Source organism: Nuphar pumila, chromosome 8 (assembly GCF_984573655.1).
Source record: "Nuphar pumila chromosome 8, dmNupPumi1.hap1.1, whole genome shotgun sequence".
In the NCBI taxonomy this organism is placed as follows: Eukaryota; Viridiplantae; Streptophyta; class Magnoliopsida; order Nymphaeales; family Nymphaeaceae; genus Nuphar; species Nuphar pumila.
In genome coordinates this window covers 48,837,895-48,855,141 of record NC_143256.1, presented here as the reverse complement: position 1 = coordinate 48,855,141, position 17,247 = coordinate 48,837,895, and the positions used below count along the sequence as shown (strand labels likewise).

The 17,247-nt window shown below is 37.9% G+C and overlaps 1 protein-coding gene across 9 annotated transcripts in view; it reads left to right on the top strand.

Moving 5' to 3' along the window:
* The first annotated feature begins 768 nt into the window (after positions 1–768).
* Positions 769–17,247, top strand: part of LOC149829927 (putative pre-mRNA-splicing factor ATP-dependent RNA helicase DEAH4) — a 149,827-nt gene continuing 133,348 nt past the window's right edge. For 6 of the 9 annotated variants that reach the window (XR_016433764.1, XM_090016173.1, XM_090016170.1 and 3 more), the window contains exons 1-4: positions 769–1,088; positions 1,841–1,933; positions 2,039–2,143; positions 10,539–10,756. Coding sequence is in view for 8 of the 9 variants with exons in the window: in XM_090016173.1 (XP_089872299.1) it covers positions 892–1,088; positions 1,841–1,933; positions 2,039–2,143; positions 10,539–10,756 (613 nt within the window). In the remaining variant the exon portion in view is untranslated. Of the gene's footprint in view, positions 1,089–1,465; positions 1,696–1,840; positions 1,934–2,038; positions 2,144–7,862; positions 8,986–9,200; positions 9,284–10,538; positions 10,757–17,247 lie in introns of those variants that run through there. The other 3 variants (XM_090016171.1, XM_090016172.1, XM_090016174.1) reach the window with 3 other exon arrangements.

The window sequence follows — 17,247 nt, the reverse complement described above, 5'->3', positions numbered from 1 at the left end:
ATTAGCGACAAATTGATTTTCGACGCTAATTTCATAAAGGTTAGCGACAAATATCTTTCTTTCACTAATCCGTCGTTAATGTACGATAAATTATTTTCATCGCTAATTAGCATTTTCCTTGCAGTCAACAATTACGAATGAGCTCGTTTGCTTGCAAATGATATGTGGGTTCTAACCCCTGATACAGAGTTGTCAGAACTTCTGCAGAAGAACATGAAGCTACTAGCTGCAGAGTATACTTTTGAATATGTTTTTGTTGATTTAATATCTGATAGATCCTCAGCTGCACGACAAAGGGTGGTCCGACAACAGACGACGATAAAAGGTGGTTCGACAACAAACGACGGTAAAAGGTGCTCCAATAATAGACGATGGCAAAATGCACTCCTGCGGCAGCAGACGACGACAAATGGTGCTTCTCCGGAGGTGCAAGGGTGATTAGGAACGGAAAAGGCGATATATTTTGAGGTTGAGACTCTTCACGCAAAGGTGATTACTGCTTAGAGCGAAAACAAAAGGTTATCCCCAGTTTTTTGGCTAAAATATATTTTGATGCATTACTCAAAACGTTATTTTATAGCGCTAATGGCAAGAAAAGATACGCAAACACACACGACTTCGATGCTAAGGGATGCACACACACGGGAAACGAGCCCCGTGCTTAGGTACGTGGCCCTCGTTCAGACCCAAGAACACGCACCTGCGTGTTCCGTGTGAAAAATACTTCGGTCTTTTATACTGTTTCAAGGTTTCCCCGCGTTCCACCCCGAACGCCAAAAGCTCACTTCGAATGTCCCCTTCGTTGGCTGCAACTTCCATCCTTTTTCTTCCTCTCGTGCCAGAGCGAACGGTATATATATCCTCGCCCGGAGAAGGAAGGCTCTCTTTCTCATGGAGCTACCGATCCTCAAATTTGAGGATGAGATCGTGGAAGCGGTGAAGAAAAACCCCGTCGTCGTCCTGATCGGTGAGACGGGCTCCGGCAAGAGCACCAAGCTCTCTCAGATCCTCCACCGCCACGGCTACACCAAGTCCGGCGCCATCGCCGTAACCCAGCCTCGCCGCGTCGCTGCCGTCTCCGTTTCGAGGTATTCTTTCTTCCCCTCTTCCTCTTTGGTGTTCCCCCAGTTCCAGGATTTTCCATTATTCCCCCGTCGTTCTTCTTCCTGAAATCTCTATGTGCTAATGCAATTTCCTGACTTGTCCTGAACGTTTGGTTCATCTACTAGCCCCTCAATGGTTTCAGCACTGGCGCCCTTAAACCGCCTATTAGTTTGATGGAAATTCGATGAGTCTAGGGTTTTTCGTTTACCCTCCACAATTTTCCCCTTATAATAAATTTCACTGACGAAGGATCTTAGGGTCTTAAAGAAAAAATGATCTCAAGATGTGTTCTGTATCAGCTTGCCATTGAGCTCAGGAGCTTTTGTTAGTAATTTTCAGTGTTTGAATACTCAATATGCAGAATTTGCTTTCCACCATATGCAAAAAGAAAAAGTTCAAATTCCAGATTTTTTTCCCTCTGATTCAAACATTCAGACGCTCAACTTTGGAAATACCCAACATCCAGGGTTTTAAAACTCATTGACGCGATATACAAGTTCTGGGATTCAATGGTAATGGAATTCCAACTTGAATGGAATTCTGGTGCAAAAGAATCAGGATGCACCGGCATTTATTGACGACAAAAAATCGGTAAGGTCCAACTAAGTAGATAACACTTGCAGCTATGTCTTTCTACTAGATATTGTTGTACTATCAATAGTATATCAATTGGAATGATATATTAAGACATGCAATAGTCTTTCAAATTTTCATCAATGTTTGGATGTGCATTCAGGAGAGTTGCATCTGAGCTGGGAGTTAACATTGGTGAAGAGGTTGGATATTCCATTCGCTTCGAAGACCGTACATCGGACAAAACATGCATTAAGTAAGTTTTTTTTTTCCAAACTCATGTATCAATATTAGACAATGGGCTCTATGCTTTATGTTTGTTTCATCAATAATGTTCTATTCAGAGCTTGGGAATGTTCAGGTACCTTACTGATGGTGTTCTCCTTCGTGAAAGCCTTTCTGACCCTAAACTGAGTCATTACTCTGTTATTATATTGGATGAGGCTCACGAGAGAAGCTTAAATACGTAAGTTTCTCTTTATTTTTTTTCCCGCAAGCCTTTCATGCATAATTGTTGAGCTTAGCATGATTTTTGGTTAGGTGCTTATCGTGTTTGAAGTAACTTGCTTTAGTCTCAAATGATACTTGAGTCTTTATTTGTTCTCTGACTTAAGTCTCTATTTCATGTCATGTATCCAATTTTTTCTCGTTTTTGTGTTATCCATATTTTTGCCTTCAATTGAGCAGCACCTTCGCGTAGGTATGGCAGCTTATGACTTATGAGAGGAAGGGTCTGAGCACATGCAAGGCTTGGGTAAGCTTCTTTTCTAGGGCTAGCACTCAGGTATATGATTTCTAGATCTAGCCCCCTGACTCTAGGGGTCAGCTTTTATTTATAGAAGTCCTCTATGAGATATGGATCCAGGGTTTCTAGATAAAAATCCAACCCAAATGGATCCAGGCTTATCCTCAATGGGGATAAGGCTTATCTAGGGAGAGTCCCACACAAAATGCGCAAGGAGAGGTTGAGTCCAAGTGGGATAGGACTTTTTAGAGGCTTATTCATGTATTTGACGAGACCAGACTGTACACCAGAGTGCCATCCAGTAATGAGACCCTAGACTGGATTGCCGTTCGGTAGATGGGGCTGTAGACGGGATTGCCGTCTGGTAGAGGGGGCTGTAGACTGGATTGTCGTCTTTTGGCTCCACGCTTAGGTTCAAACTCTTTTGACTCGTCCCCACATGATTTTAATGAAAAAGACATCATTGGATAGGTTAGAGAAAACAAAAACAAGGGGTTTAACAAAAGCTTCCTTGACCTTGTCGATATGAATAGCATGCTCCTGCAACGAAGGTGATAGTCTGGGCCTCAAAAGAGAGAAGTTTTTTGGATTTTAAATTTTATTATTTTTTTTTCAATTTTTTACTTGTTTGCTCTTTATTTTTTATTTTTCAAAAACTATTTTACAAAATCTATTTTATATGGTACGGAATGTTGGGCTGCCAAGAGACATCATATTCAAAAAATGAGTGTAGCTGAGATGCGTATGCTGAGATGGATGTGTGGAAATACAATAAAAGATAAGATTCAGAACGAGAAGATACGTAAGAAGGTAGGCGTTGCACCCATTGAAAATAAGATGAGAGAGAATTGTTTACGGTGGTTTGAACATATTCGGCGAAGGCCTAATGATGCTCCAGTTAGAAGGATGGAGAAATGAGAAAATATATTAGTTAAAAGAGGTCGGGGTAGGCCTAGGAAGACATGCATGGAGGTGATAGGAAAGGATATGAATGATTTGAACCTCACCGAGGACATGACATTGGATAGAAATGATTGGAGGAGAAGGATTCATGTGGAAGACCCAAAATGATTTTCTTTTTTGGTTCATATCGCCGACCCCAATTGTTTTGGGATGAAGGCGTTGTTGTTGTTGTTGTATTTTACAAAATCTAGGTTTTTGAAGGCTTACCTGGGGTTGCGGGATGATGACCTTGTAATGAAGTATGCATAATTATAAGAACAAAGTGCAAAAGCATGTTCAAGTCCAAGAGTGAGCAATACAAAGGCACAATATAAGCACAAAAGTTCATAAGTACAAGTCCACTATGGGACAATACAAAGACCCAACAAAGGGCAACACAAACAAGTAAAAGAATATGATGTTTATTGATAATATGCTTGGAAAGACATTAAGTAATAGCGGGAACACATCCTCTATTTATATAAAAACCACAAGGGAGGCCATTGGGAGCTCCCCACATAGAGTCGCTGGGGAGCTCCCAATGCTCATATTTATGACTGTTGGGGCCCCAACGATTTTGTGGTCTTTAGATCATAGAGGCCCCAATGGCAAGGGTAATTACATAAAAGGAAACAATTGTTTTTAATAAACAATTATTATTACATGTGAAAAGACTAAAATGCTCCTACAGGGCATTAACTATTACAATATTGAATATATATATGTATGTATATACATGTGTATATATATACATACATATATATTTTATCACCCCCTCAAACTTACGGTGAAATGACCGAAAGATTGTTAAGGAGAAAAATAAATTCAGGGACAGGAAGAGTTTTGGTAAAAAAATATGCAAGCTGGTACTTCGATGTGACATACGACAAAGTAATAGTTCTTCTCATATACTCATCACGCATATAATGACAATCCATCTCAATATTTTGGTTCACTCATGAAAGGTGTGGTTGCTTGCAATGTAGATTGCACTTTTATTGTCACAACACATCTTTGAAGGTATTAAGATGATTACTACCATATCACTAAGAACACTTTTTAGCCACACAAGCTCCATTGTTGTTGTAGATATTGCATTATATTCAACTTAGGTTGACGATAATAATACCTTTTGCTGCTTCTTGTATCTCCATAAGATGAGTCACCTAAAAATACACAAAAACCCGCAGTTGAGATTCATTTGAGATTTTCACCCCAATCAGCATCATAATAAGCATGTAAATCCAATGAAGAAGATGAAGACAAAAAACCCCCTTTGTTATAGTATTCTTGATGTATCTAATAATTCTTAAGACAACACTCATGTGCACAGTGGTCAGAGCATGCTGAAACTAGCTGACTGAGTGACCTGCATGAGCTATATCTTACCGAGTGATAGACAAGTAAGTAAGCGACCTAACTAGTTGGCGGTAAGGTGTAGGATCTTCAAGCAAAATCCCATTTTCCAACCTTAATTTAACATTAATTACTTCTGAGGAGAGTGCACAACTTCAGTACCTAAGAAATATCTTAAAAAGCCTAAATTAGACATCATTTTTTTTTTAAAATTTGTAACAGTTTTAAGTTAACACTACGTGTATGTGTGTGCATTTATGTATTTATCTGTATAATATAAATAAAAATGGACTTGATTAGGGTTAACTGAATCTGCTTTTGAATAGAAATGGACCTCAATGTGGTTGACTTCACCTAACATAAAGGAAGCTATGTACAAGTGTCGCACCCGCCTGTGTGCGGGTGCGACGCAGGTGTGGTGCCCTGTTAGAAGAGTCCATGTTACATAGACTGATACTTGGTCTGAACTGGATGATGTTGTACTCATTATTGAGCTTGATAATGAGATTGTTTCTTCCATTGACCAAATAGTCGACCTGTCAATTTGCCCCTCAAGACTAGCCAACATAGGCTGTAGAGGGAGACCATCCTTTTCCGTAATGGCCTATTTGTGACAGGACACATGGGAAGGAACCTAGGGTGTAACCGTTGTTTGGTGGGTCCAAACAAATCACTCTTATCTACGAGTTCTCTCGTGAAGTTTCTTAGCTTTCCCATGGAATCTGTCTTCTTTGCACCCTTCTCCCTCCTTGGTAGTAGATTTGGGGAACCACTAGTAGTGGACAAGAACATGTATTGCAAATTAGGGCTCGGGGAATGCAAACCATTGTGTTGGCATATGGTCCTTGCTCTATGGCCTTTTCGGGAAGCCAATTCCCCTTCGGTTCACAGGCTTGGACCCCCTTCTTCAATGGTGTGGTTTGAGAAAGGCCCATAGAAGATGCCCATATTGTTACTCTTATTCTATTGGTCCGGGTCCACAAGTAGTTCACCATTGTCAATGTTATCCTGTAGAATGTGCTTCAAGATAAAATACTCCTCAGTGTCACGACCCACGACTCTATGGTATCAACAGTATTTGGATGAGTCTTTGACCTTCATCTGTGATGGGTTTGACACCTCAAGCAACTTGACTAGGCTGTCTCGTAATAGGAGATCTAGGACCTGTGATTGAGGTTATTTGAACTTTATAAATGTTCGGTCCCTGGTCAACTTCAGATTTCCACCATATCCATTCTTATTAGTGTTCGACTACCTTGGGGCAGTCTTTTGATTGCTTGTCTTTTGACTTTGATTGCCATCTTTTTGCGCAGTCTGTGTTGAGGTTCAAATAGTGTTGACCTAACTTTTGGATGAGTATGACTTCCTGCATATGTTGTTGTCCCTATTGTTTTTTAGGAACCCGTTATATGCTCTTCTTTTGATGTCTACCTCAAAGGCGATAGCCTAAGTTTGACATAGGTTTCAACTTAAGCCATGTTGATTAGGTTCCTCAGAGGTTGAGAGAAGTTGTTCGTGATTATCATCAGGGCATGGGAGCCTAAGATCAACTCTTTTATGTTGTTGGCCATGAACCGCCATTTGTTTATGAACTCGCGACAACTCTCATCTATCTTATGCTTCAGGTCATACAATTGATTTATGGTCGGGAGGGCTTTAAGATTAAATCAGAAACAATCCATTAAAAGGTTAATGATTTGTTTAAATTCCCTGACCTGCTGAAGGTTCAGGGTGGCGACCCATTCCAGACTCTTGGGGACCAATTGATCAGCCTCCTATCGTTATTCCGATATTTAACTACACTTCCCATGAATAGGGCCATATGTGTTCTTCGATCTCCTTTTTCACTAAACTTTAGAAACTTTGGGAGAGTATCCTCATCATTATGGTCACATTCCTCCAGTAAGAAATCTTCCAATGAATATTCTCTCCGATCCATATCCATGTATTTTATTCTACCACTATGGTTTCATACCATATCTTCCAAAGACTTGATCTTCCTGCTCGATTCTTATGACGAGGTTTGGACTAGGTGAGCCAACCGGGGTTTGTGATTTTTTCTCTCCTAATCAAACACCTGGGACTCACTCCATTGGTTATAACCCTCTTCATAATCTGATTATTGTGCTCTCCTGACCCTTCTATCTACTCGTGCCTCTTCTTGGGCTCTCTTGGCCCTTCGTTCGACTTGTGCCTGTTTTTGCTCCAACATTTCTTAGATCGCTCTCATTTTCCTTCAATCACTTTTATGCTCTGTCTTCTTTGTGCTAGCACGTCCCCTTCTTTGGACCAAGCTTTGAAATGTGAGGTTGTAGGGATTCGTCTATGCTAGAGTTGTCTGTCTCGTAACCCGTGTAGAGACCTTTACGAGATCGATAGGGATACCGATGTTCTAACACTTCCATTTCTTTGGACCACACTTTGAAATGCGAGATCCTGAGGATTCATCTTCTAATGAACTCATCCTTGCTAGAGCTCTTTGTCTCGTAACCTGTGTGAGGGCTTTTATGAGACTGGTAAGGGTATCAATGTGAATTGGACTATCGAAACCTTAGGTTTTTTTTTTCCGGTCGTCCTTCGCTCATTTGGGACATCGATATGGGTCCTTTCTTCAGGATCCTCATCGAATATGATGTTTTGCATCATATGGGGTGGCATCCCGTATGTGAGATTTTTCAGAGATTGTTCCTCTGGGATGGAGATGGACTTAAGTTTTTAGGTTTTGAATCAGTTATTCATTATATCCCACACAATGGTTCACACAAGCCAAAATAAAGTGACGAGAATTTTTTCAAAAAACAGTGGTACCCTAGTTCTCCTCGAAAAGTGTATCCACGAATGTGAGGTTTCTCTGGGTTCCTTTTCGGATCCACCACTAATATACCCAAGCTAACAACTTAAAGGTACTAATATGTGAATTATTCGGCTCCAAAGTACCATCACCGATATACCCAAGCTAACAACTTCAAAGTATTGGTAGAGAGATCCGAAGATCCAAATGATAGGGCGAAAGTTTTTTTTTTAAATTCCCAATAAAGGAGGGGCTCTAATCCTAAGAGGGATAAAAACGAAGAGCACATAATCAGATCAAAACAAGGTCTCCAGTAAAATTTTAACTTGTTGGAGGTTGTATTTTCTTACTTTTTATGTGACATGAATTTTCTTCAATCTAGTGTTTTTAAAATGTGATAGGCCTAAACCTAGTATATATGCATGAACCTAATGCAAAAAGACCTAAAGAAAACGAAAATAAGGCCCTAAAAAGGATAAAAATCAATTGAAAAGCGGGTAAGATGGTCGTGCACGGGTTCCAACAACAAGCCTTTCACCGTTTCCTGGTGTACGATCGAAAACAAACGCACGACAAAACGGTTTGTCATCCAGTATATGGACAACACTTGGCAACGGGGATTTATGCCAGGTGATGGGCCCTTTTAGGGCTCCAAGCAACAGACTCTATGAGAGGGGTTTCTCATATGGTAATGTGGTCTGCAGGTGCTATAGACGATCAGGGAGGATTGCACTGTTGGAGTGCAGTCCCATGCCGAACGACAGAGGACCGGACGACACTATTGGAGTGCAGTCCTACATTGGACGACACTGTTGGAGTACAATCTCATGCTGGACGACACTGTTGGAGTATAGTTCCATGGTGACGACAAAGTTGATCGTTATCCACTGTGTTGAACGACGAGCTAAGTGTGGCACGGTGGTTGCTAGGCGATAGGCCTTGTGGGAGCCTAAGGTAGGAGTTTTCCAGGGTCCGAGACATTCAGATGGACCGACCAATCCGCAGAGGGTGCAGAGGACATAGGGGAAGCCAGATGGCAGAGTGGTCTGTCGTCTGATATATTGGACGATAGAGTGGTTTGTCGGTCTGCTGACAGGGCGGTTGCTGGACGACAGGCCCTTTGAGGCCCTCAGACAATTTTTGGGTGGTCTGCAGGTGGTACAGACGACTGGGGAAGGAGCAAATTGCACTGTTGGAGTGCAGTCCCACGCCGAACGACACTGTTAGAGTGTAATCCCATGCCAGACTCCAGGCGGTCCGCTGTGTTGGACGATGGGCTCTATGTGGCAAGGAGGTTGCCGAACGATAGGGAGAGATAGGCTCGGCTGGATCTGGGATCTTCAGAAGGTCCGACAGGTCTGCAAATGTTGCAGACGACTAGGGGAAGGAACATACGACACTCTTGGAAGTGCAGTCCCACGCCGGACGACAGAGCTAACGGTAGTTCACTATGTTGGATGGACGACAGAGCCAAGTTAGTGGCAGGCAGCTACCCTCTACTATATATATATATATATATATATATATATATATATATATATATATATATATATATATATATATATATATATATATATATATGGAAACTGGAATATGTTTACCAGCAAAACATGTTTGCTGCTATGACCTAGGCATTCTTGACGCTTTTTTTGAATATCTAATCCTGCATATGCATTCTGCGTGGTCCAGTTGCTAGGAATCAACTATCGGAAAAAGAGAAGAACCCGTACCTTACTGCAGCAAAAACGTGGAAAAAATAGAAAAAGAAAAAGGTGACACCCTTATCTCTCTTTTTCCTCTCTATCTTTCTTTCTCTTCTTTTTCCTCTCCATCTCTCTCTTTCTCTTTCTTCTTTTGCCTCTCTTTCTCTCTCTCTTCTTTTTCCACTGTTTTTGAGAGAGTGAGGCTTAGCCTCTCTATTTATAGAAGAGGGACTCTTCTAGGGGGTGATGCCCCCTCCCCTTCTTATTATGCTTGGGATGGAGTTCTATTTGACATATAACTCTTCCCTAACTTAATTACCCTCATTAAAATATATATATATATATATATATATATATATGTATGTTAAAGTTTTAAATTCATTCCTTTATTTTAAGGATTTATAGGTGGGCTATGGTCTAGGCTTGACCCATGACCCAAATTTACTCGGATTTCAGCCCATATATATGTATTTATATTCATCGGTATCGGTCAATATGGATCCTGGACCATGTCCAGATCCATATTGACGTCATATATATATATATATATATATATATATATATATATATATATATATATATATATAAACACACGGGTTTTTAGTCGATATGGATCATGGACCAGGTCCAGATCCATATTGACGTCAACCTATATATATACACGTACATGGGTTTTTTAGTCGATATGGATCCTGGAACAGGTCCAAATTCATATTGACGTGAACCTATATATATACATGGGCTTTTTAATCGATATGGATCCTGGACCAAGTTCAGATCCATGTTGACGTCAACCTATATATATATATACACACACACACGTATATTGATCTCATCAATGGGCCCTGGACCATGTCGAGGCCCACATTGACGTCAGCCCATATATAATAATTTATTATTTTCAATTTCAGACATATAAAATATAATTATTTAATTAAAAATTGTATTTAAAAAAACTTGAAAATATAGGGAAAATTACGAGATATTACAAAACCACTTCTTGTAAAATTTGATTCAGATGCATGGATAGGTTTTTATAAGGTTTCAAAATCAACGGCTTACAATTTTCATAAATTTTTGAGGCTCCAAATACCATTTTTTTTCATAAAAAATGCATGATCCAAGTGTCGATTTCTAATAAATCAATCATGCTGAACAGATCTATGGGGTCAGAATTTCCAAAAAAATCACCAGAAATCCATTATCTTGTTTCATTTAGTGCAGTGCCAGTTTTGTAGGTTTTCATTTCCTTATATATATGTGTGTGTAATATGTATATATTTTGCTGACATCATATTGCTTCATTATAACTTTTTTTTTGCAGTGACATATTATTGGGTCTGATGAAACACTTGCTTAAGATACGTCTCTTAGATCTGAAAGTTTTAATAACCTCTGCAACTCTGGATGGTGCCAAGGTATCAAACTTTTTCTTGAATTGCCCGGTGTTGACTATCCCTGGGAAGCTGTTTCCTGTGGAGATATTATACAACAAAGAAACCCCTGCCAGCTATCTTGAATCTTCTTTGCAGACTGCACTTGGTAAGCCAAAAGTCTACCATCACACATGTGGGATGCATTTCCTTTCAACTTTGTTTATTGGCTCCAGCATATGCACGCAACTGGATGCAAACCATAGTCACAAATATCGGTATCGGCAATATCTCAGGCTATTTCTCACGATATTATAGGTTTGGTGATAATTCTCAAAAAAAACTTGGGGTTCAAAAAAAATGTATAAAAATAACAAAAATAAGAAAGAGAATATCATGTTTTGATAATAAAATACATATATAATAAAAGAAATAAGTAAAAAAATGCAAAATAAAGAGGAAAAACACATTTAAGATGTAGAAAATAAATAAAAACAGTAACAATAATTGATAATATTGGGATATTATCACGAGAATATTGCGATATTCTCGTGATAATAACACAATATAACCAAACTATTGATATTTTCAAAATATCACGATATTTTGCCTATAATATCGTTTGCTGAAAATGCAGCGATAATATCACGATATTTTGAAAATATTGCCGATATCTGTGACCTTGATGCAAACTATATCATTTGTTAATGATTGCCATTGATGGCTTCTCTTTGCTTATCGTTTAGGGTGATTTTTTCCCTCCCTGCAACCATGTGCTTCATGCTTATGTGTGCACTCCAGCTATTTTGACTTTGCACAGTTACTTAAGTTTGTGCTGTTTATAATCTACAAAGGAGGGACTGACTGACATCGATTGCCTATTATGTATGATTTATTATGAAAGCATGGAAAATATGTTAAATGTAATTAACCTTTTCTTGCTGGACTTTATATAACTTATGAACTTGTCAAATATGTTGCATAATCAAATGCTATGGAGGAAAAAAAAGTGAACTCTTTATTATTTGTGCCGGTCCTTTTGCAAGTAGAGTTGCTAGGTCTCTGTGGATCTTGTTGTTACATATTGTAGATTAATTTCCCTTTATTCTAAAGGAAATATATGGAATACTGATGAAGGAAGAGGAAAAAAATGATAAGTAGCTTCTATTTCTTCATTCATGTTATAGTTGAATTCTTATTTTTAAAGTTGTAAAATATCGAATATTTTTTATTTTTGTTGCATTTGTGATAAGATTTGTAATTTTTCTCTTTGATATGCATTTGTTGATCTAAATTCAAGTATTTGCTTTTTCTCATATAACTATTGTATTGTCACAAACATATGTTTATGAGGCTTTTGCAGATTAAATATTATGAAGGAAATCTTGAAATATATTACCAAGTTTGGTTTCTTTTTCCACTGGGGGAAATCTTGTCCTTGTCAAGCCTAGGAGTTTGAAAATTTGTTTAGCCTCTTTATTTGCTGCTATAAAGGACCCTTTTTGGTGAAGGGTGCAAGTCTCAGTATAACTGTTGTACAAGATAAATAAAGGGAGGCACGTAGGCAAGACTTTTGCAACGAACCATGATAAGAGAACGCTGGTTAGTACCTAAATGAGTCACAGCCCTGCCACATTGTCATTCTATCTGTTGTCCAGTGTTGAGGCAGTTCCACCCCCTAATATCCCTCCCCCAACCCTTCTTTCAGTGTTTATCTTGGAAACCCATTTTACCCTTCTACTAGACCCTACCCGGACCCTCTTTCTGACTCTACATTTCTCTTCTTCTAGATCCCTTTGCCTATGTCATCGACCATCTCATATCCCAACAATATTCTTCTTGGTAGATCTATCTTGAGTCCTCTCTCAATCTCCCTCACCTATGACTGTAATAACTGTTGCTTGTGCTTGTAGTGCATTACCTTGAACTTTAAAAGGCGACAGTGGTTCATCTGATGCTGCTGGAACTTGAAAGCCTACAACCCAAACCTTGTCAAAGCAATTCATGATCAACATACCATATCCATGGCAATAGGAGCTGTAATAGGTTTTCATGTCTCCACACCACCAGATGGAGAAGCATCACATGGACTTGAACATGGGATACACCATGGATATGGAAAATTTACAAAGTAGAACAAAGATATGTTCATGTATTTAATTATTTGAATTATATATATATATATATTGCATAATTCTTATTGACTGATAACAAATTACCAAGTCAAGACTTAATAACATAAAGAGATTCAAATGTATCCATGTCTGTAAAGCCCAAATTTTAGAAACCGAAAATTTAGGAAATTATTTTTTTATATCCCTTCACACGATTTTCAAGAAGTACAATGAAAACTCTTTTAAACACGGTTCAAGCCTTGGGTGGGTTACAATTCTCAACTCACACATATAAGACTAGAATTAATTGAATCAAACCATCAATTGAATTGAAATAAATCAAATTCCTAGTCTCACTTAATCAGATTTTACAATTCCAATCAACTCAAACATAACAAATAAACTAACTCAAGTCCTCTCAGAAGCCCTAAAAGAATGTCTCTTTTGACCCCACCTCGAGCCTCCTATCATCACCTGTCAGCTTACTCATTACCTGAAAATGTTAAAGGTAAGGGCATTAATAACCCACAACATAGGCATGTGAAGAATACAAATACACAAAGCATACATCTTTTCAAAAATAGTTAATTCATAGCATAACATTAACATAGTATACAACCATAATAAGGATCATGATTACAATGACGATAAACATAAACATACAACTACAAGCTTTCACAATTAACCATTCTTATCCCTAAGCAAGACAATATCATTAGTAATCAAGATCATAACAAAACAAAGCCAACTCCTAAGAAAATAAAAAAGAAAAGGAGAAAGAGACGAGAGAATTCTAACGAGAATGAGAGAGGGAGAGAAAACTAACCTTGTTAATCCTCCTCATGAAGACCTCTATTTATTGATGGTCTTAGGCAAGAGTCCCATAATATAAGAGCTTAGTATGTATTAATCTCTTTTATTAATAAAAAAATAAATAAATTATGGGTTCTAACTTATTAAATTTCAAAATTAATTAAGTTATAGAAGAAAGGTGGAGACTTCTAACCCTAGCTTGGGTTTTAATGATATGGTAACTTTTCGAGAGACTTACATACCTAAATACTCAATAAAATTTAACGTTTAAATAGTCGATTCGATAGCCCTCGAAACGTAGATCGTCGTGGTGGTCTTAGATTTAATTGTACATGCACAAATAAAAAAAATAGTATAGATTGTCGATCTTGATGCTCTCGATATAAGGAACGTCAAAGTTGACTCTGATTAAATAGGTGAGCCACCGATCAATCGAAATTTCTACCGGACCAGTAATGACGTTTTTCACAATGTCCAACCCTATGGATCCAATCTATTTGATATTGGATCAAATGACCAAATCAAGTCCGGTCCAAACTCCTTAATTAAGAGTTCATACCCAAAATCTAATTCAAACCCACATTGAGTCCAGTTAATATGGTTTAGAGTCAATCCAATATATATGAAATCCATTAATTAATCCAAAATCCAAATACTAATGTTTGGATCCATATATGACATTTCCAGAATCCACTATTTAAATAATTAGCCATATTTTCAAGTGTCATGGGACCCATATGAAAGATCTCTACGTGTTTCGAAATTGCCACTTGATATAGAGAGGGTGCATTTGACTAAAATACCCCTGGCTACCTCCAAGGCCCCTGTGAACCCCGCATTGATACATGGTGCTCCACTGAGCTAGGTGTGATCCTCTGGGCACCATATACCACTGTGACATCCTACTAAGACTATGGGTTAGGTCCAAAATACACTTCGACCAATTTTAAAAAAATCAAATTCTGGATCCAATCCAGGTTGAAAAAACCCAAAATGGATGCCAATCCATTTTTAAAAATGCATTTTTCGAACCAACCCATATTCGAAATTGCCAAATCGGATCTCCTACGAGATCTACAAGTTATAACAGATCCAACTAGAGCTCTAGTCCTAGTTCAATTTAAACTCTTGAATTTCACTTGAATTTAACTCAAATTTAACTTGAATTTCGCTCGAATTTAAAAGTTAAAATAAATAAAATTCGTAGGTGTTACAATGCCAGTGGCAAATTTAACAAAGAAAATATCAAATAACTAAAAACTAATTGATCCTCTATTCTACCTCTTACTTCATACACAAAAACTTCTTTTCCATTCGTTTTGTTTCAAGAACAGTCTCCTACCTGCCCCAGTGAAGAAGATATTTACTACTATCCTCACCAGGAGATCTCTCCTTTGGCTCTTTTGAAGTCAAGTCCGAGGTTAGTTCCGAATCTCCTACTAAAGCATATGTAGAAACTGCCTCACTGCCCCCAGTCAAGCTTGCGCTGAAATCTACTGCACAGATGTTGATGGCTAACTCTTAGACGCTGGTTTATGGTGCACATGGTAACAATCATGGATTAGATTTAGACTCAATGTCTAATTTCATGAACGTGGTTTTCTTGTAGCCTTTTAGGTAGGTACTCACCCCAGATTGGTGTAATCACCATGATCTTTATTTCATCATAATATAATTTTTTTTTCTTTCCTTTAAAAAGAAAGAAAACTACAAAGTAGTGGATAATGATAAGAAAGAAAAGAAAAACGTAGACGAAAATGTCATGTTGTATTTTGTATTGATGTTAGTGTTATATTGTGCGGACAAGAGCTACGCCACATGGATACCGATGCAGGAGCGGGACACGATGCACATTTGCTCAGTGCAATTCAATAATTTTCAATAACACACATGTAGATGTATGTACGTGTGTGTATAAAACAACAATTCTAAATTGCTATAATTAAGATCATCAAATAATGAAAGTAACTTCAAATTGAATGTAATGTAATTGATGACAACTTTTAAAAGAAAAATATCCTAGTGAATATGAAATAAGTAAATAAGATCATAAAAGAAAACAGATAAAGTTAATGACACATTGTTGACTTTGTGAAACTGGTTTGACGGTGCCCAAGAAGTGTCTTGCCATGTCCATCAAGTGTCCCAGTGTCATCTATCACTAGTGCAAAGAACAATGTCACAAAGTGACTTACAAGTGATGCACAAGCATACAAGCAATGAGCTACTAATGTGTAAAATACAATAACAAACACACACAATATGACAGAGATCTTTAAAATATAAATAATCTATTTTTGAAAATGCTTTAACAAGCATTGCAATGTGGTGGGACAAGTCCCCTTATTTATACAACAAATGGAAGAAAAGGGGCTCAACTCTTATGTGGGCCCATTTCAAAAGCAAAATGAAAAAAATAAAGAAAAACAAGAAAATAAAAAATAATAAAAAAAAGGTCCTTAATGGACATGCGTATTTACAAGTGAAAAGACTAATTTGCCCTTAGTGGGCATTAGAATATATAACGTCCATATATTTTAACACCCCCCTTAAACTGACTGTGAGATCACCGAGAATTTGCTTAGGAGAAAGTAGAAACGGGGTGATGTAAGGCTTTGGTGAAGAAATCCGCTAGCTGATACTCTAAAGTAACATATGGTAGTTGAATGGTGCCCCGTAAAAAAATATTTCGAACATGACAGTCCATCTCGATGTTTTTTGTTCGTTCATGGATGGTGCGATTGCTAGCAATGTAGATGACACTCTTATTGTCGCAACACATTCAACACACTTCTCAACCAGACAAGTTCAGTGGTACTTGTGACCATCGCCCTATACTCAGCCTCCGTGGAGGATAGAGACATTTTTTGTTGTGTCTTACATCTTCAAGAGATTAATGATTCTCTAAGAAAAACACAATAACTTGTAGAAATACGATAATTGGGGTTACCACCCCAATCAGAGTCAGTATAAGCAATTAAATTAGGAGATGAAGTGGAAGATAAGAATAATCTTTTGGTTATGGTTTTGTTTAAATATCTGATAATTCTCGTGACGACAACCATCTGAATAGTAGTATAAGCATTTTGAAATTGACTTGCACTGTAATATCGCGTATTTTCACACTTAGTTAAATTTGAGATTTTCGAAAATTTGGCCAAGTATAGAAGAAAAATTGGTAGATTCTCGATTTTAGGCCGATGCTTTTGAGTTTGGGCTTGGCCCAGGTCTCATTGCCAAGGCCTAAACGAGCCACTTAAAATGTGAAAAAAGTTTTATTTTCAACCTTTAAATTCAGGAAAAATTCGGGTTATTTTTAGATCAATTTCAGAAGCGAAATTCGAGTTATATATCGTTGGATGCACCTCAAAATTCTGAGCGTAACGATATTTTACTTTTTCGGATTTGGGCTACGGTTAGCCCAAAAATCGTGTTTTTTCAAAAAAGGAACAGTTTGTCGGTTCAAGTCCAGATTTGGATCGGACTGGATCCAATGGATTTCATCCAAATTAATATGGATCTGGGCTCTATCTAAGACTCATTAAGATTTTTGGAGATGGATTTGGATCTTGGATCTAGATCCAGATCGAAATCCATGTCCAACGATTTTCCAACTTTAAATTCATTAGATACCTTTAAATTGAAGTTAATTAATGTTAAGAAGTCTTCCAAGTTAATATGGCAACTTTTGGAAGCTTCTGAAAATTTATTTATTATTTAATATTAAACAATT